Below are 21,202 nucleotides of genomic sequence, written 5' to 3' on the forward strand. Positions count from 1 at the left end.
TAGGAATAAGACTATTCAAATCTAATATATTATATCTGTAGTAGCCCGAATTCCAAATTGGGTAATTAATGGATTAATGGTGATTAAGAAGGTTTAATGTGTAATTTTGACCGTGGTCATGATCGGACGGACCGAAGATGGTTCGGTAGCACCGAAGAGTTCGGACGATCCGAAGTTAGTTCGGTGGATCCGATCATGAGGTGTCAAGAGCTGATGGACACGTGGGAGTTCGGACGTTCCGAAGTGTAGGTTCGGTGGATCCGATCATGAGGTGTCAAGAGCCGATGGACACGTGGGAGTTCGGACGTTCCGAAGTGTAGGTTCGGTGGATCCGATCGTGAGGTGTCAAGAGCTGATGGACACGTAGGAGTTCGGACGTTCCGAAGTGGGTTCGGTGGATCCGAACATAGCCTATAAATAGTGCTCGGATTTCCTCATTTTGTATTGACAATCCTTGAGTTGTGTCTCATATTTGAGAGATTTGGAAGGTTTCTAGGGTTAGTTGTCGGTCGAGCGATAGCCAAGAGCTGCCAGGATTGGTAGTGTAGCGACGCTTGAGTTACGAGGCAATCGACATCAAAGGGCTGTCGACGGACGAAGGTAAACCCTAAACCTTTGGTAGTACTGGTTTTGCTAGTTGAGCATGGTAGTATTGTTCATTGGGTATGCTTTTGATGCATAGGCTTGTTCTAGACCTGATTAGCGGTGCTGCGTAAGGCTAGGCTTGCTGTGATAGAGGTACGAAAGTACTATCCGAGATATCCTGGTCGAGTATACATTCTTATATGTGTTGCATGATTATGTGGTGCATTGATATATGTCATATGATGCATGCTATTATGTCACGTTTATTACTGCACGTTGCATTTCATGTTGAGCCGTATCTCCTTCGAGATAGCCTTTACTGTTGAGCTGTATCTCTTTCGAGATAAGCTATATCTTGTGGGGCCGCTCAGCCCTGTCTTGTCTTGTGGACGCATGGACACCGAGAGTACACAGTGGCCGACGGGTCGGGAGGGCTTCGGTGATCCGGGACATTTTAGGTCCACGTCTGTTCTTGCAGTGGATGCAGTGACCCAGAGGTAGGACCGCGCGGCACTATCCACTTGGCGCCTCTAGACTGAGCATTTTGAGATCTTTTGTGACTCCTGTTTCTTGACTACCCTGGTATCATATCATAGCATGTGCATTTCATATAGGTTTGTATACTCATGCTTTTGTACTGGGCGTTCTTATCGCTCACGTCCTCGGTTTTTGTTTATCTTGGACACCCCATTCCCACGGGGCAGGCCTCAGGTTGGACAGCTCGGGAAGAGCAGGAGGAGGACAGTGAGTATCTGGTTGGTTTAGTTTTCAGTACTATTCTATTTCGATATGGTTGTACCGAATATATTTTGAGTTGTTCTGATTTCGATTGGGTTGTATAGCTATCATTTGTTGGTATTTTCCGCTGTTATCTCTGATTTTTATTAATTAAGTTAATTGCATGCTTAGTTCTCAACTAGTAGGTGATTCTGGAACGGGTCACTACATTTATGGTATCAGAGCATGCTTACGATTTTGGGATATAGATTCTGTTTTGGGATTTTTCGTGGACCATTTTACCATTTTCCCCATTCTATCTTGTAGCAATGGCTGACCACTTTGGTGATGAGAGTAGTCAGGGAAGTGTAGGTCGTTGGGGTAATCAGGACGATCGTAGGCGTCATCGTGAACATCGTCATCGTCGGGATGGTCCTAGGCGTTTTGATTTGCATCGTTTTATTCAGATGGGGCCTAAGCCTTTAGTTGGTGGTGAGACTCCCGATGATGCTGAGGATTGGTTAGAGCGCATGGAGAGTTGTTTCCGTGCATTCCAGTGCACCGAGGAGCAGAAGATAGAGACCCTTAGTTTTCTTCTCGAGGGCCGTGCGCGCAAGTGGTGGCGATCGACTTCTGCGCCGATAGTCCAGTCCCAGGGTAGGGTGACTTGGGCCGATTTCCGTGCAGCTTTCATGCAGCTGTATTTTCCTCCAGCCCTTCGCCAGGCGAAGACGATTGAGCTCCTGAACCTTAAGCAGGGGAGTATGTCTGTTGATGAGTATCAGCAGAAATTCTTCGAGTTGTTACCCTTCGCTTCTCATATCAGTGGCAGTTCTGAGGCCAAGTATGACCATTTCCTCCAGGGTCTTAACCAGGAGATCTTTGACCGAGTCACTGTCTGTGATAATCCTACTTCTTACGATGGGTTAGTGAACCGGTGTCGCCAGGCAGAGATCAGTCTCCAGCGTGGTAGGGCTATTCTTTCTTCTAGACCTCCGAGTACTTTGAGCCCTAGGTCTCAGTCGTTCAAGAAATCTGGTTCTTCTTCTTCTGGATCTGGATCACGGTCTAGCGGTGTTTTCCGCTTTGGTGATAAGAAGGATGTTTGTGTGCATTGTGGGAAGAACCATCCCTCGGAGCAATGCCGATCAGTCGCGGGAGCTTGTTTTCAGTGCGGAGAGATGGGGCATATTAAGAAGTATTGTCCTCAGTTGCGAGGTGGAGCAGGATCTGGTTCCGGATCACAGACGACTGTTCAGCAGAGGAGGCAGGGTCAGGCAGTGGGTAGTTCGAATCTTCGACCTCGTGCCCAAGGTCAGGTATTTGCGCTGAACCAGGATCAGGCTGCAGATGACTGAGAGAGTCATAGCAGGTACTTTTCGTTTATGCGGTATTCCTGCTTTTGTTCTTATTGATACCGGAGCATCGCATTCATTCTTTTCTGCACGATTTGTTAAGCGTCATAAGTTACCGTATGTTTCTCTAGACGTCATTCTTTCCGTTTCTACTCCGATGGGTCATTCGGTGTTAGCAAAGCGTCTAGTGATGGGTTGTCCCTTAGATTTTGAGGGTAACGATGTTGTTATTTTCGTTTTGTTCATCCTCTAAACTTGATTTCGAGGACGAAATCGTTTTAAGGGGGGGAGAATGTAGTAGCCCGAATTCCAAATTGGGTAATTAACGGATTAATGGTGATTAAGAAGGTTTAATGTGTAATTTTGACCGTGGTCATGATCGGACGGACCGAAGATGGTTCGGTAGCACCGAAGAGTTCGGACGATCCGAAGTGAGTTCGGTGGATCCGATCATGAGGTGTCAAGAGCTGATGGACACGTGGGAGTTCGGACGTTCCGAAGTGTAGGTTCGGTGGATCCGATCATGAGGTGTCAAGAGCCGATGGACACGTGGGAGTTCGGACGTTCCGAAGTGTAGGTTCGGTGGATCCGATCGTGAGGTGTCAAGAGCTGATGGACACGTAGGAGTTCGGACGTTCCGAAGTGGGTTCGGTGGATTCGAACATAGCCTATAAATAGTGCTCGGATTTCCTCATTTTGTATTGACAATCCTTGAGTTGTGTCTCATATTTGAGAGATTTGGAAGGTTTCTAGGGTTAGTTGTCGGTCGAGCGATAGCCAAGAGCTGCCAGGATTGGTAGTGTAGCGACGCTTGAGTTACGAGGCAATCGACATCAAAGGGCTGTCGACGGACGAAGGTAAACCCTAAACCTTTGGTAGTACTGGTTTTGCTAGTTGAGCATGGTAGTATTGTTCATTGGGTATGCTTTTGATGCATAGGCTTGTTCTAGACCTGATTAGCGGTGCTGCGTAAGGCTAGGCTTGCTGTGATAGAGGTACGAAAGTACTATCCGAGATATCCTGGTCGAGTATACATTCTTATATGTGTTGCATGATTATGTGGTGCATTGATATATGTCATATGATGCATGCTATTATGTCACGTTTATTACTGCACGTTGCATTTCATGTTGAGCCGTATCTCCTTCGAGATAGCCTTTACTGTTGAGCTGTATCTCTTTCGAGATAAGCTATATCTTGTGGGGCCGCTCAGCCCTGTCTTGTCTTGTGGACGCATGGACACCGAGAGTACACAGTGGCCGACGGGTCGGGAGGGCTTCGGTGATCCGGGACATTTTAGGTCCACGTCTGTTCTTGCAGTGGATGCAGTGACCCAGAGGTAGGACCGCGCGGCACTATCCACTTGGCGCCTCTAGACTGAGCATTTTGAGATCTTTTGTGACTCCTGTTTCTTGACTACCCTGGTATCATATCATAGCATGTGCATTTCATATAGGTTTGTATACTCATGTTTTTGTACTGGGCGTTCTTATCGCTCACGTCCTCGGTTTTTGTTTATCTTAGACACCCCATTCCCACGGGGCAGGCCTCAGGTTGGACAGCTCGGGAAGAGCAGGAGGAGGACAGTGAGTATCTGGTTGGTTTAGTTTTCAGTACTATTCTATTTCGATATGGTTGTACCGAATATATTTTGAGTTGTTCTGATTTCGATTGGGTTGTATAGCTATCATTTGTTGGTATTTTCCGCTGTTATCTCTGATTTTTATTAATTAAGTTAATTGCATGCTTAGTTATCAACTAGTAGGTGATTCTGGAACGGGTCACTACAATATCTTAGAGATAAATACACAAAACAAATCATAGAGGATAAATACCAGGATTATATTAGGTCAACCGGGTCTGAGAATAAATCTTATTATTAAATCAAGTCAAATTAATCTAGAAATGCAAAACTCTTGTTTTTCAATTTAAATAAAGGACAAAGCTTAATTAGGAATAAAATATTCCTTTCAGAAACCAAGATGTGTTCCATGACCGAAATGAACACAACTGAAAAACCAAAAGAAAGTGATATGGAAATTATCGTATATGTATTATTGTCTGGTTTTACACAAACCGCCAAGAAGTTCAAGACATCATGTTTACTTAATGTCTTAGTAAATCAATAGTATTCTATTAAAAAAGGTTCAGAGCCAAAAGGCACATCTCCTAATGTGATGCTTTTTCATGTAAACTCTTTTTCTACATCATGTACATTTATGCATTAATTTCATTAATGCGGGAGATATTTGGAATGTTGGAGCTTAATGAATAGAAATTAAACAAAAAAAGACAAAAGAAACTCGACCGAATAAGAATATTTAAATGTATGTTTTAAAAGCTGGAAGGAAATTTCCCAATCAGCAAAAGAGACGCCTAATAACTTCCCTTTATTTCTAGGGCAGAAGGAAGAGCCTAGGTGCTGGTAAAGTGGGACCTAGGCACCTGGCGACGTAGATTTGTAAATGTTACGACTTTCATGATATTTTGCATCCAAATGTTGTCTCTTGATGTTTTTCATCAGAATTTGGATGAAATGACACCTCTGAGATGAAACAATATGTCCCTAATGATTGAAATTTATAAACATATCATCAAAGACAACTTTTTGATAAAAACAACTTTAGATCATCAGATTTTCATGCACGTTTGCGTGTCTTTTTCTTCTTATTTCTTCTATACAATAGACGGTTTATATAATTTCATGGTATTAGAGTGGGAGTTATTAATAAGTCATTGTAATTGACTTCACACACACATACCTGTACCACACTGTATAAATAGCCTAGCACTCTCGTCATTCATTCAATTCAAGATATAAGTTTTGTTCTTCAGTTCGGAGCTCTGTGCTCTGTTTGTTAATCAATGGAAGTTACTTTGTTCTTCTAATATGATATCAGAGCAATAAAGGAGAAACCTCCGTTTTTTTTTTCGATCAATTCTCATCAATCTTCGATCTTCAATTCAGCTAAGCTTTCGCATCACTTGCCCTACCTCACGTTTTTTTGACAATGGTGAAAGGCGGTGGTCAAGCAGTTACCAATAATGCAAATCCAGCTTACGTCAATCGCACATTCGCTGAAGATTCGAGCAATCCATATTTCCTGCAGAATGGTGATCATCCAGGACTCATTCTTGTATCTCATCAGCTTTCTGGCTCGAATTATAATACTTGGAGCAGAGCGATGGCCATGGCGTTGACTGCCAAAAATAAATTAGGTTTTGTGGATAATACTATCACTCGTCCCTCACCTGATGATCTGCTATACGGTGCTTGGAATCGATGTAACAGTATGGTCACGTCTTGGATCTTAAATGCTGTTGTTCGTGAGATTGCCGATAGCTTGATGTACATGTCGACTTGCTATGAGGTCTGGCTCGATCTCCGTGATCGCTTCCAACAGAGCAATGCTCCAAGGGTTTATCAAATTAAAAAGTTACTTACTGCACTTAATCAAGGTTCATTGAGTGTTAGTTCATATTATACAAGATTGCGCACACTTTGGGATGAATTGAAAGATTATCAGCCCGCTTCACTCTGCCACTGCGGATCGATGAAAGATTGGGTGAATTATCATAATCAAGAATGTGTGATGCAGTTTCTCATGGGGTTAAATGAATCCTATGGCCAAATCCGTGCACAGATCCTGCTGGTTGATCCTCTTCCTGTCATTACTAAAGTGTTTTCCCTCGTGGTCCAGGAGGAAAGACAAAGGTCTATCACCACTGGAACTAATACATCAGACTTTAACACTTCCTTTGTGTCAAGTGCCTCCACTGCTGTCGGTAATGGCAAGAAATTTTTGAATTCCAAAGGTACAAATGATAAATTTTGTTCCTATTGTCACTACACTAATCATACAGTTGATAAGTGTTACAAGTTGCATGGTTTTCCTCCTGGTCATCCTAAGTTTGGGACAAAAATGTTTCCTGGAAAACCACAAGCACAGGCATGTCACACATATACTACTCCAGAGCCGACTTCAAATATCTCCGTAGACTCCCTCACACATGGACAATGTAATCAGCTTATTGAGTTGTTAAGCTCGAAAATTCAGACATTGAATACCTCCACTATGGATCAACAACAGCAAGAGTCGTCAGTGTCCTGCTTCAATGGTATTTTTTCCTTATTTGATTCTATTCCTGCCATACAGCGCCTGGATTGGGTAATCGACACGGGAGCCACACACCACATATGTTGCTCCATGTCTCTTTTTACCACAATTCGGCAATTCAGTTCGAAAGTGACTATTCCGAATAATTTCTCCATTCATGTTACACATGTTGGCACAATTCAGTTAACCAGTGAACTGGTTCTTCATGATGTCTTATATGTGCCACAATTCAAGTTTAATTTGCTTTCCATCACTTCTCTTACTAATTTTCTTTCTTGTTCAGTTTGTTTCCATTCTAACATCTGTAAAATTCAGGATATCAATCAATCCAAGATGATTGGGATGGGTAGACGTGTTGGAAATCTCTATGTGCTGAGCAAGTTTGGGAAGACCTCCTCTCCGATTATTTGTAATACTTCTGTTGATTCTTCGCAATTATGGCATTTTCGTATGGGGCATCCTTCTTTTGTTACGCTTTCTGTTTTAGATAAACGTTTGGGTACTACTTTTGTAAAACAGAGTCATATGCCTTGTTCCATCTGTCCCTTATCAAAACAGAAGCGATTAGCATTTATTTCTCAACACAATATGTGCACTATATCTTTTGAACTCTTACATGTTGACATTTGGGGGCCTTTTAGTTCGGTTTCAGTTGAGGGATATAAATATTTCATGACCATAGTAGACGATCATTCTCGTTTTACTTGGGTCTACATGTTGAAAACAAAATGTGATGTCCAACACATTTTTCCAGCGTTTTACCAAATGATACACACTCAATTCGGTGCCAAGATTAAAGGGGTTCGGAGTGATAATGCTCCAGAACTCAACTTTACCGAGTTTTTCCTTCAAAAAGGAATTGTTCATTTTCATTCTTGTGTTGAAAGGCCACAACAAAACTCCGTTGTTGAACGTAAACATCAGCACATTCTTAATGTGGCTCGGGCACTTCTCTTCCAATCTAATATCCCTCTAGTATACTGGCCTGATTGCATTCTCACTTCTGTTTACCTCATTAACCGGACTCCATCCGTATTACTTGCCCACAAGTCACCTTTTGAGTTGCTGCATTGCAAACAGCCTTCATATGAACATTTAAGAGTTTTTGGGTGTTTGTGTTTTGCCTCTACTCTTGCCTCAACTCGAGATAAATTTTCATCTCGGGCAATAAAGTCTGTATTCATGGGGTACCCGTCAGGATACAAAGGCTATAAATTGTTAAATGTTGCAACAAATGAGTTGTTTATATCCCGGGATGTCTTTTTTCATGAGCATTCTTTTCCGTTCAAGGATACCACTACTTCTCATTATTCCTCAGACATATTCTCTGACAGTATTATGCCGACTCCTGATACATCATCCCTTCTTCCCAATAACTTGCAAAGGCATAGTAGATCCAATCGGCCCATTCATGCCCCATCTCATCTTCGTGACTACCATTGTTTTACAACTAGATCTACTCTTCCTTGCACAACTGCTCATCCCTTGTCCACTTATCTTACATCTAATCGACTCTCGCCTACCTTTTCTGCTCTTGTCAACAATATATCTTCCATCCTTGAACCAGAACATTACTCTCAAGCTGTTGTTCTTCCTGAATGGAGACAAGCAATGATTTACAAAGCCAAATTTTCTGCTGATGGTTCTCTTCAGCGTTATAAGGCACGTCTCGTTGCCAAAGGTTACACACAACAGGAGGGAATTGACTACTTCGAAACGTTTTCTCCAGTGGTTAAACTTGTTACTGTCAAAGTTTTGTTGGCTTTAGCTGCTGCCAAGGGTTGGTTCTTAATTCAACTTGATGTAAATAATGCTTTTCTTCATGGTAACCTCTTGGAAGAAGTGTATATGTCTCTGCCCCAAGGTTATTGCAGAGAGGGGGAGAACTTACCGTCAAATGCTGTGTGTAAACTTCACAAATCCATCTATGGCTTAAAACAGGCTTCTCGCCAGTGGTTTGCCAAGTTTTCTGCTGCATTATTAGACATAGGTTTCTCTCAATCTCATGCAGATAATTCTTTATTTCTTCGGACAAAAGAAAATGCTTTTGTTGCTCTATTAGTTTACGTGGATGACATTGTCATTGCCACCAATTGTGCAAAAGAGGCAAGTGATCTAAAAATGTATCTTGACAGCAAGTTTCGGTTGAAAGACTTAGGAGAATTAAAGTACTTCTTGGGGATAGAGGTTGCTAGATCACAAAATGGAATTTCGATTTGTCAACGAAATTATGCTTTGAAACTACTTACAGAAGCTGGTCTTCTTGGTTGCAAACCAAGGTCCACGCCCATGGATGCAAATACCAAACTTTCTCTTGATGATGGGGAGTTGGTTTCTGATCCCATGACATATAGAAGATTGGTTGGACAATTGATATACCTCACAATTACTCGTCCTGACCTGACTTATGTTGTGAACAAGCTAAGCCAGTATGTCTCAAAGCCTCGTATGTCTCACATGGAAGCAGTGTTAAATGTTTTGAGATATATAAAAGGTACTATTGGACAAGGCTTGATATACAAAAGTGGTTCTGATTTGAAGCTCAAATCCTTCTCAGATGCAGATTGGGGTTCATGTCCGGACACACGAAGATCAATCACAGGTTTTTGTGTGTTCCTTGGTGAGTCTATGGTGTCTTGGAAATCAAAGAAGCAACAAACAGTTTCAAGGTCTTCCGCTGAAGCTGAATATAGATCTATGGCAGCAACAACTTGTGAAGTTATGTGGCTCAGAACTTTGCTCATAGATTTGGGTGTTGAAGACAGTGAACCTTCTGTGTTATTCTGTGATAGTCAAGCTGCTTTACACATTGGCTCCAACCCAGTGTTTCACGAACGCACGAAGCACATCGACATTGATTGTCATATTGTGCGTGAACAAGTGCAAGCAAAGGTCATCAAATTAATGCATGTATCTACAGAACTACAGTTAGCTGATTTGTATACAAAGCCATTGTTTTGTTCACGTTTTAAGGAGCTTCTTTTCAAGATGGGAGTGCACAACATCCACTCACATCTTGAGGGGGAGTATTAGAGTGGGAGTTATTAATAAGTCATTGTAATTGACTTCACACACACATACCTGTACCACACTGTATAAATAGCCTAGCACTCTCGTCATTCATTCAATTCGAGATATAAGTTTTGTTCTTCAGTTCGGAGCTCTGTGCTCTGTTTGTTAATCAATGGAAGTTACTTTGTTCTTCTAATACATGGTGGAGAAACGTGTGATTTTTAGTGCTACTATCACAAGTTGGAAGTCGTTATATCTCGGGACGATTGTCGAGGTAAATTCGTCTTAAGGACAATGAGTTTTCTCTTGTCTCGACTTCAAATTGACTAACATATTTTAATGAGTTTTGTTTTGTTTATGTTATAGGGGTAACAGAATATAAACATGACGAATGATTTAGATGAAGGGGACGAGGGTAGTCGTCAACCTTCACATTTGAAATTATTTTTTTATCATCAAATTTAAAATTTATTCTAAATATGCAATTTATGTACTTAATTTAACATCTTTTATTTTAAAAATTAAATATTTTAGCCTTATTTAAACTCTGATAACACCATACATTCTCTAGAATTACATTTTGAATTTTATATTGTAAGAAACAAGGCAGAAAAAAAAACATATATGTACTAAAAAAATCATGGATGAAATTAATTTAAAGATCGAATTATTTGAAATCTGAGCATATCATTCAAGGTACGTGATCATTAGTGTGGGTATCGTCCCATCTTCAGATTTTTTCATCCAAATTTTAATATCTTTTTTTGTTGTATTAAATATTATTCAAATGTCGATAGCTAATGAGTAATTGGTAGATATGCTCATATTCATTGGATGTTATTACATTTTCTTTTTCAAGGGATATTATTTTTCCAAGTTTTAATTGGAGTGTTAATACAAAATAAATATAAATATTGTTTGAACGGATTAGTGGATTTAGAAAAATACATTTGTTTCACTAGTTAATATTATGATATTGATCTCCTATTTGAATCATTCATAAAAAAAAATGGTTGATATGTTTCACAGATAAAGATTCGTGAGATCGTCTCACAAGATATCAATTATTGTCTTATATGCTTGAAATAAGAGAATATTAGTTGAAAATGGTTATGTTTATCAACAAAAACTTGTGTGAAACGATCTTACGAGTCGTATTTTGTGAGATGAGTCTCTTATTTGGGTTATCATGAAAAAATATTACTTTTTATGCTAAGAGTATTATTTTTTATTGTGAATTTCGATAGAGTTGACCCGTCTCACAGATAAAAATTCGTAAGATCGTCTCACAAGAGACGTAGTCACGTTTATTCCTGATCATATTATTAGTTCAACAAATAGATTTATTGGTGTGTATCTCAACTCTTATCTTGACACCTCTGCATCCGATTAACTGCACATTTTCACATTTTATGGTATTTGATATATGTTGATGATTTAAGAGCTAACATTTGATCACAAAATACTCCAAATATAGCATAGAATAGTCTATCTTTTTCTCGATAAATTAAAATTCAAAAGTTGCCATTGATATACTATTTCAAGCAAAAAAAAGAGTGTCCTAATTGTTCAATCCCTTGACATTATTATGGTACAAGATAATACATATGACAAAAGAATTACACCAAAAAAAAAACCGTATATAATCCGTGGTCCATCCCCTATACAACCACAAGAAGTGTCAACAAAAATATCAGCACCTGAACAAGCCCGAAACTGGGCTCCGGTGAAATTCCACTAGCTCCCGGGTTAGTTGTTCGGATCATGATTTTGAACTTACAAGTTCCAACCGAAGGATCACTAGTTGTGATCACTGAAAGATTTGGAAACTTGCAGGCACTATCGAGCTGATTATTCTGCTGGTAATAACTGTTAAAAGCGTATGAAGCATTACCTTGTGCATTCAAATTCGAGCAAGATGTTCCGTACCCAAGACTCGTGCAGTCGGAGTTCGCACAAGCATAGCTAACGCTAGGACCTAACTGGGGGTCTACAGGATTGGCAGATGGTGATAAAACGCACCAACGTCGGTTCAGATACTGAACGTTGCTAGCTGGAACGAGCCCGTTATTGTTTGAACCGAGGCTAAGGTTGTATTTTGGGGTGCCATCATAGTTAAAGATTCCCCAATGTCGTTCGAAATTACCAGGTTGAATGCTCTTGGCATCCTCATCTATAAGGCTAAACAAGTAGACATCCATAGGAACTGGTCTCATTGGAGTACCTTTATTCATATGAGATATGAATCCTTGGTTGAATCTTTGAGCGGATGCAATGTTAGCGTTTCGATCCCCATCGGTAGGCCACCCGATTTCTCCAACTACGATAGTCAAGTTCCCAAATCCGTTTTTCTCCAAGGCCCATACTAAGGTATCATAATTCGCATCAAATACGTTAGTGTAGATTCTCCCATTGTCGTTTATGGGCGATGAGTATCCGTCGAAAAAGGCGTAATCCAGTGGAAAGCTCGGGTCATTGTAAAGGCTTATGAAAGGGTAGATATTTACGGTGAATATACCCCCATTGAGACTTAAGAAAGAAACAATCTGCACCATGAGATCGTGGATATCTGGTCGGAACTCACCGGTGGAAGGATTTTCAGTTGAGCTTTGATACACATCTGCGTTGAGTGGAATGGTGACTCTTACTCTACTACCGAGACCGGCTTTAATAAGTGCCGCCTGAATATTTCTGAGAGCTGGAAAAGTGGTGCCAATAAAAGTCCCATTGGAGCCACGCAAGAATGGTTCGTTCCCAACCGCAACGTACCTTGTAAAGGAAATGGGCTTTAATCAGTGAAAAATAAAGCAAGAGTCCCGGACATCATCGAGTATTGGCTTGAATCAAGATTACAGGGCTTTTATTTTTTTAAGGCTATTCCATGACATGCTTCATAATGGACATCTAGATTTTCTTGTCACACGAATTAGAAAGCAGAACTCAAAAATTTCCAAGGTTTTCATGTCTGTACCTTAATTTTTAACTGCTTCAAGGCAACCCGACAGAGAATATGAAACATCACTAAGATCTAAGTATGGCAAAGAATCACCCTATAAGCTTTTTGTTTAAGGCAGGAATAATTCAGCTAAAAAAGGAAAAAAAAAAAAAACAGAACTGTTTTCAACTACAAAACAAGAAATTTCCATGATGATCTTCCACTATAAGAAAGATCCTAAATTTAGCAATGATCTCTGTAAACAATCTTGAACATCTGAATCCAATTTGATCAAACCGAATCAATATCTAGAATCCAAGCTGATATTTTAGAAAACATCAAGAAAATCTGATGACTACAGCATAACACCAAAAGGCCTTCAAAGTGACCGTAGTTTCTGTAAAATTTCCAAAAAAAAAAATCACCTGGATACAACAAAATATAACCAACATCCTGCAATCCATTAATCGAGATTTATAACCTCTAACGCTGAGTCAAGAATCGACATACCCAAAACTCCAAACTTTTAAGAACAAAAAAATGCAAAACCAAAGGCCAGAAACCAAGAGGAATAACCTAATATCAACACTGTTGGATGAAACGTGAGCGGAAACGTTCTTCTCAACCCATCTCTCGGCAGCATCCACGCTATTTGCGAGACTAAACAACATATCGTTTGGGATTCCGACCATTACCTCAATCCCTGAACCACTGAAAGCTTTGAGAACGCTGGATTCTGCATCAAAAAGTTTCACCTTTTGAATCCCGTTGTCTCTGAGGAGCTTCACAACTGTAGGAGGAGGTAAAGGGTGACTCGATTGTGTTCCCCAGTTTGCTCCAATACCATGAACAGTGTTTATCGAGAACAAAACCTTAAATACTGCGAGTGCCAACATTTGATTCCTCCCCAGAATTCCCATTGAATTTTAGCTACTGAGAATAATTTTATCACCTCCGAAATTTGAAAACAAAAATGGGATCTTTAGAAGGTTGCAAGATTGTGATAAAACTAGATATTGGCGCCTTGGAAAGCCTTATGAAATTCTTAACAAAGGAATAATCACCAATAACAGAGAATGAATTAAGACGGAGACTTTTTAAAAAAAAATTCAAGAAACAACTTCGACCGGTGGAACTAGAAGTGGGAAAAAAATAAAGATGCAAGAAAGGCTGAAAAACAATAAAACTTGAGACGAAAGAATGAAAACTGAAGTAAGATCTGTGATGAAAGAGTGGAGAGTTTGGGAAAGTTTGATGATTTCTATATATTTTGGAGCCCAGACAGCATATATACAGACCGAAGCGAGGTCATGTGGTGTCAGCCTATAGCTTTCTCGAACATGAATATCCCAACTGCAATCAAATTTAAGGTAATTAACTGGGTCAGACCTTATAATCACAAAGATCAAAGATTAATTATCATTTAATACGGTGATTTTCTATTTACTTGTACAAGGGCTGCGATGATCTTCAAAAATCAAGAAAATGCATTTGTAATATATTTAATCGTGGATGCAGGTTTCTGGGTCGTGCAATCTCTTCGTTTTGCTTGAATTTGTCGAGAAAAAAGGAACATGATTATTATTTATTTCTCACAATAATTACAGCATTGTCGATATTGAATATTAAGATTGTAAATCAATCGAATCGAGATGAATATTAATAAAAGTTAATGTTTGAGTTGAGTATATTCAGATTCGAACTCAATTATATTTTTTAATTTTTTAGCTCAAGTTTGGCTTGAAATAAACTTTGAGTTCGAGTTCGACCCGGAATCTTTGAGCCTATTCGTGAGCTGTTCGAATTATTGTTCGTATAGTAAGGTTCGAGAATGAAAGCTCGAAATATCCGAAAATCCGAAATATATATATATCTAATATAATTAATATTATGTTAATGTATTCGCGAACTATCGAACGAAATAATTCGGGCTCGAGTTCTGTTTGAAAAAGTTTGAACACATTCAAATTCGACTTGAGTTCAATAAATTAAAATATAAATCAAATATTTATCGAACAAACTCGAAAAATTCGTTAACGGGTTCTATTCATTTAAAGCACTAATTCAGTATACTATGATCTATAATGGTGTAATTATGGGTGAACTAGTTTGGATGAGAAGCAATAATAAAGTCGTTGTCTTTAATTATATTCTTGCCAAATGGCTAAACCATTATCATTATTAAATTGAGTAGTCATTTGATTTACATTTGGTTTTCGTGTCGGAGTGTCTTTCGTTTATTCCTCCGTGGGATTCTTGGAGTTGTGTGTCCGATCTTGTAAATCGTTGTAATTTATTGAAAAAATAAGATGTCATTTGTTATAAAATGAATTAATCATAGAAGAAAATTTCCCTTCTCCCACCTGAAATAAGATGAGAAAGAAATAGCGAAAGCAATAATCAATGTGCAACTATATTTTTCGATCGTCGAACATAACTAAAAATAATATTTTTAATATAAAATTTAATATTTCAAATTCATTTAAAAATTAAGATATTTAAAATTCATCGTACTTATTAATTAATGTTAGGTCAGATTTATGACATCTGGGAAGTTCTCGTTGGAATTTATATGAATGGTTTTTTAAAAAGTGTGAATATAATATAATAATTTTTTTTTTATCCATCATTATTATTAGATAGAAGTATAGGGGACGGTGGAAAATGGGAGCATCAAATATTCAAATTAAAATGCGTAGAGGAGGCCCCGGGACCTAATTTTCTTTCTTCAACAAATTAAAAAATAACAGATAATGGAAGACAATTTCATATATTTTTTTCGTGAGATAATTTAATTTAATTTATATTTAAAATGATAAAGTAATATTTTCAACATAAATGTAATATTTTTTTATTAATCGGCTAGTTTTGAAAAATTGTCTCATAAAATTGATCTGTGAGACGGTCTTACATAAGTTTTTATGATTTAAACAATACTAAATGTGGGCTTTGGTATTTGTATATCAGGTTCTCTACTGTTTGCACATTTATATAATCGTATTTAAAAATCAACAAGCCCGTAGAGTCTGCTCTATCCTAAAAAGTTAGGAAAATTCGTTCATGTTCGTGAAGGAGGGCAACGGCTTAGATTTGACCTTTTTTTCATATGACACGCTTGGCTCAATTTGAGTCGTTGGATCTGATATCCATCGGTAAAAATACTATTTTAGTCCTCGTATTTTCTTACTGAAACACTAAGTTCTGAAACATTTCAGCATAACATTTTTAGTCCTTAAACTTTAAAAAAATGCAACACAATTAGTCTTCATGCTTAATTTTATCGGGACTAATTCATGATATTTATTAAAATCGGGGCACAAAATATGAATATAAAAATTAGTAACCAAGATATTATGGAAGAATAATATATAAAGATGTCCATACAAATATGTTTATTTTGTTATACTGTTATTATATATAGATTAAAAAATTATATATTTTTTTTATATATTTATGTATTTTAGGATCTTACATGAAAAATTACTTAATAAATGATTAAGATCAATTGAAGGATATTATTGAGTTATAATAGTTCGATTATTGAAATATTGAACACGGTATATTAAATCGAGTTTGATTTTCAATCAAGCGAAAGATATTTAAAATAAACATTCGTATAAATCAAATAAATATTTTGGTAAAATATTTAAGATATATACATGTCGAATGCATAAAAACATATTTGATTGAAACATTTTATCAAACATTTGGTATGTAACATTTTGGTATTTCGCGTACACATAAATGCTACAAAAATGCATCTTAAAAATAGCAGAAATAATAAGTAAATACAATAAATAAATAGACACGAATTTGTTTATGGATGTTCGGAGATTAATTACTCATATGTCACCACTTCTTCTCATTGGGAAGAATCCAATAGAAGCCTTTAATTTATACAACTCATTTCGACTTAGGACTTATTAATTGCCTAATCGACATTTCTAACACATTGTCGATTGTAGACCATAACATCACAATCTACAAAATGTTTAATGTCTCTTATGCAAATGCTACAAACACAATCTTTAATATCTTTGTATAATGACTCAATTATTTAAACTTTGAAGCTCAACTCTCATGTATATTTGTGAGTTGTGTGTGAGAATTTTTACAGTGTATGTATATGTATCTCACACTTGGGCTTGCTCTCATTCTAGCTAGTTTCTTCATGTAGGTTGTCCATGATTTAAATCTCCTTCCAAAGCTTGTATTTGATCTTTAATATATTGTAGTTATAGGCTCCAAAAACGATATATACGTTGTACACAAGAATGTGTCCGTTTGGAAAATTTTTGTATTGTTTCTGATATTGAAACGGTCATTTCCGCCTTGCTCACCACTTTCTCGAGCCTAACTGGTTTTTAGTTCCGCTTCCAGTTGGGCTCGTTAGCCAGACTGATCATTTAGTTGGGCTCGTCAGCTATATTGAACCAAACTGATAAGTTCTTCTGAAATCAGCCTTTAAGGCTGATTTTGTGCAAAACTAGTCATTTCATCGTCATTTATCAGTATCTTAAACTCTGGTCCAGACTTTGACTTATGAAAATGATTTTTATATCATCGTCTTAGATTCATAACACATACTGAATCGTTTTATTTGGATAATTGAGCTGGTCTGACTAACCAAAATATCGAAGCTGCTAATGCCCAACCGATCCTCGTTGATCTGCCAAACTGATGGCAGCAAACTAAAAAGTTTGCTTACATAACATCCGATTTAGCCCAACTGACGTTAAATATAACTTGTCTCAAATTGAATTTTTTGTTCAATAATTTTGGCGACCGGTCATTTTCATCACCGAGCTGTGAGATATCATCAAAACAATGCAGCTCACCTCACCAGATGTTCAGTTTGGGTAAATTCGAGTTTCAACTTCCATATTGAGTTAGCAACTTCACATTTGAGTAAATATATTATAAATATAATAAAAAATTTGTTATCATCAAATTCAAATTTGTTAGAGTTTCTAAACCAAATAATATATATCTTTTAATATGAACATTTCTTCCTGGATTTTCTAATAATTTATAAAAAATAAAAAATTATCAAATAATCTAGATTTTTTATTTAAAAAATAATATATCAAAAATAGATACACTTCTATTTTGTTAAGATATCAAATATAAATATGTTCTATATATAATTACGTGGGTAAATATAGAGATTGATAATAAATTACAAAAATAAAACAAGATAATGCCTATGGTTAAAATTTAATTCTAAAAATTTCAATTTCAATTTTAATAAAAAAAATCATAAAATAAAAAAATTAACTATATTTTAATTCAAAAAAAAATCTTAACGACGTGATTCAAAAATAATAATATTCTAACATCTATCATTCTTAAATTTAATAAGTTCAAATTTTAATATTCTTACATTAACATTTAACAAAACTAAATTTTATAAAAAAAATCTGTAAAATTTAAGTATATCAGCTAACAAAATACGGGAAAATTATTATTTTTAATTATCTCATTTTTTTCCATACTTTGAATCTATCCTTAATTTTTTGATTTCATAATAAAATATAATAGACAATTATATTGCTATAACTAATAATTTTGATTTCATAATTAAAAAAATACTTAATGCATGCGTTATATATGAACGAGCAACCAGTGTGCCAAGGAGCTGATACGAATTAATAAATCTATATTTTCATTCCAAGTTTGAGGGGAAACCCGTAACTGTAGGAACATTCACTTAAAACAGCGAATCTAGTCCAATAAACGTGTCTAAATTCATGTGAAATTTTTCTTTATTCAAGTTACCTTATGAAGAGAGAGGGAATCCTAAGATGACCAAGAAAAGATTCCAAGAATTTTGCGACGCATTCAACCATCTCCTGAATTTCCCAGCAACCCCAACAAGGAGCTAGAGACATAAGGCAAGTGCTTAGAATTTGGTTTCTGTATTCCAATTAGTCACGTTTGCAATTATTTCAACAAGATATATAAACATAGAGTACGTACTGTTTTTCTTTTTCTTTTTCTTTTTCTTTTTTTTATTAAAAAAATAAGAAGAAAAAAAGAGGTTCATGAGATAAAATGAATTCATCATTCTTGTTATTGTTTTGCAGGGGTGGTGTGGGGTGGCAATTAAGGAGAAAAAAAGAGTGGTTGAAAGCTTCTTCTGGTTTAAAAATGGCAGTAACGCATGTACAATATGCTGTGGTTGTGTCCATCCTAGGCACTGCATCCTTCATTCTTGGCGTTCTGGCAGAAATGAAAAAAGTGAGTTTAAACATATATATGACATGAATATCAAACAAAACAAGCTCACAACACATACAATCTGCATATATATTTTCTGACTTCTTTGTATATTCAGCCACCAGCAGGAGAGGTGATCACAGGGGAAGACGCGGTGATCTGAAGATACCCTTCGGATCCCTCCATATTTCTCGGATATGCTTCCTTCGTGCTCCTCTCAATCACTGTCATTACTGGATATCAGTCCTTGTTTTATCCCTACAAGGGAAAATCAATTCCAAGGGCTGCAATTTTTGGCAGCAGTTGGTGCACCTCATTCTTCTATGTTTCATTGTAATTAGTATATAGACATGTATCGCGTCGATCAGTTTCCACATATTCATAAAGACAGATGGACATTTTTAGAATATTTTTACATATTCGTACCATCTAATTTATTAATGAAAATTTGAAACTTTACAGGTCTAACTCGATCTTTGCAGCGATTTTCTTGTTATGGCCAACGATTACAGAACAACTTCACCACTCAATAAACGTCCACTCCAATCTTGACTACGAGTTCCCGACGGCGAAAACAGGTCTGCTTGGTGGCGGTGCATTTGTATCCCTCAATGCATCTCTTTTCTGGTTGGTCTCTCTTATGCTGACCACAAATGTTCGAGAAGATTACTTCGATGGCGCATAAAAACACGAGACAATATGAAATATGTGTCAGAATTTTTCACAATTATCATGTTTTTTACATATACATGAACATGAAAAATATATGCGGAAACGGATCGAGAAATACCTCCGGCCATTGAAAATTTGTTGAAGCTGTTTCTGATTTATTTTCGATTGAAGCCTTCTAAACACTTCAACACTCCTTTAGATGGTGTATTTTCTGTATGAGATTGTGTGTTTAGGGACCTCAATGTCTTCGGTATTTATAGGCACACTCATACCATCACCGAGTGTTTTGGGAGCTCGAGATTCAAACCAAATTTGTATACGCATCTCAATGTTCAAAATTTGATGCTACCGTGTACAAATTTTTCAACAATTGTTGGCAATGACCGTCGTCATTTTCAACACGTTTATTTTACGGGTCACAATTTTCTTATATTCTCCCACTTGACCCGTATATCTCATTTATCATAGGAGAAATTAAAATACATGAATCATGGCGATAGGTCATCTAAAAACGATTATTATCTTCCATGTATCACAATGTATTATATCTCTCAAATAACTTAATGAATAAACCCTATGTTTATTCGAGGTCCAACTTTATTGATATTTTTCATGATAACTGAATATGTACATAACTCAATATGAAAAATATCATAACTTAATGAGTTTCATTAATTTTGTTTTTACAACAAAATTACATAAAAGAACCAAGTCACATTCTTTCTGTATGATCCTTGAATTTCAATGGTGGCATGCCTTTAGTCAAAGGATCTGCAATCATCAATTCAGTGCTAATGTGCTCGATAACCATGGATTTATCTTTAACACGTTCTCGTATGGCTAAATACTTAATGTCGATGTGCTTGTTTCGACTACCACTTTTGGTATTTTTAGCCATAAAAAGAGCAGCTGAATTGTCACAATATATTCTTAATGGCATAGATATAGAATCCATAATTCTAAGCCCTGAAATGAAACTCTTCAACCATACACCATGTGAGGTTGCCTCAAAACAGGCTACGAACTCAGCTTCCATAGTGGAAGTAGCAGTCAATGTCTGCTTTGCACTTCTCCAAGATACAGCTCCACCAGCTAGCATGAAAATATACCCTGAAGTGGATTTTCTTGAATCAATGCAGCCAGCGTAGTCTGAATCAGAGTAGCCAATTACTTCCAAATTCTCAGTTCGTCTGAACATAAGCATATAATCTTTGGTCCCTTGAAGGTACCTCATGACTTTCTTTGCAGCTTTCCAATGGTCTAAACCTGAATTACTCTGATATCTTCCCAACATCCCAACAATAAATGCAATGTCAGGTCTAGTGCAAACCTGAGCATACATCAATTTTCCGACAGCAGAAGCATAAGGAATGTTTTTAATTTGTTCCCGCTCTAGATCATTCTTTGGGCATTGGCTCAAATTGAATTTATCACCTTTCAGAACGGGAGCTATACTTGGTGAACAATCTTTCATCTGATATCTCTCTAAAACTTTGTTTATATAGGTTTCTTGAGACAGACCTAGAATACCTCGATTTCTGTCTCTATGTATCTTAATGTCAATGACATAAGATGCATCGCCGATATCC

At 37.1% G+C, this 21,202-nt stretch overlaps 1 protein-coding gene across 1 annotated transcript; it reads right to left on the minus strand.

Annotated features, from left to right (window-relative positions):
* Window positions 1-11,264: 11,264 nt before the first annotated feature.
* On the minus strand, window positions 11,265-14,125 carry LOC140831120 (glucan endo-1,3-beta-glucosidase 5-like). Its single transcript, XM_073194899.1, has 2 exons — window positions 13,299-14,125; window positions 11,265-12,556 (listed from the first exon to the last, which is right to left on the minus strand). Exons 1-2 carry the CDS (start codon window positions 13,640-13,642, stop codon window positions 11,449-11,451), a joined length of 1,452 nt encoding a protein of 483 aa, XP_073051000.1. The 5' UTR covers window positions 13,643-14,125; the 3' UTR covers window positions 11,265-11,448.
* Between the last annotated feature and the right edge of the window lie 7,077 nt (window positions 14,126-21,202).

Source organism: Primulina eburnea, chromosome 4 (assembly GCF_022965805.1).
Source record: "Primulina eburnea isolate SZY01 chromosome 4, ASM2296580v1, whole genome shotgun sequence".
Lineage (NCBI taxonomy): Eukaryota > Viridiplantae > Streptophyta > Magnoliopsida > Lamiales > Gesneriaceae > Primulina > Primulina eburnea.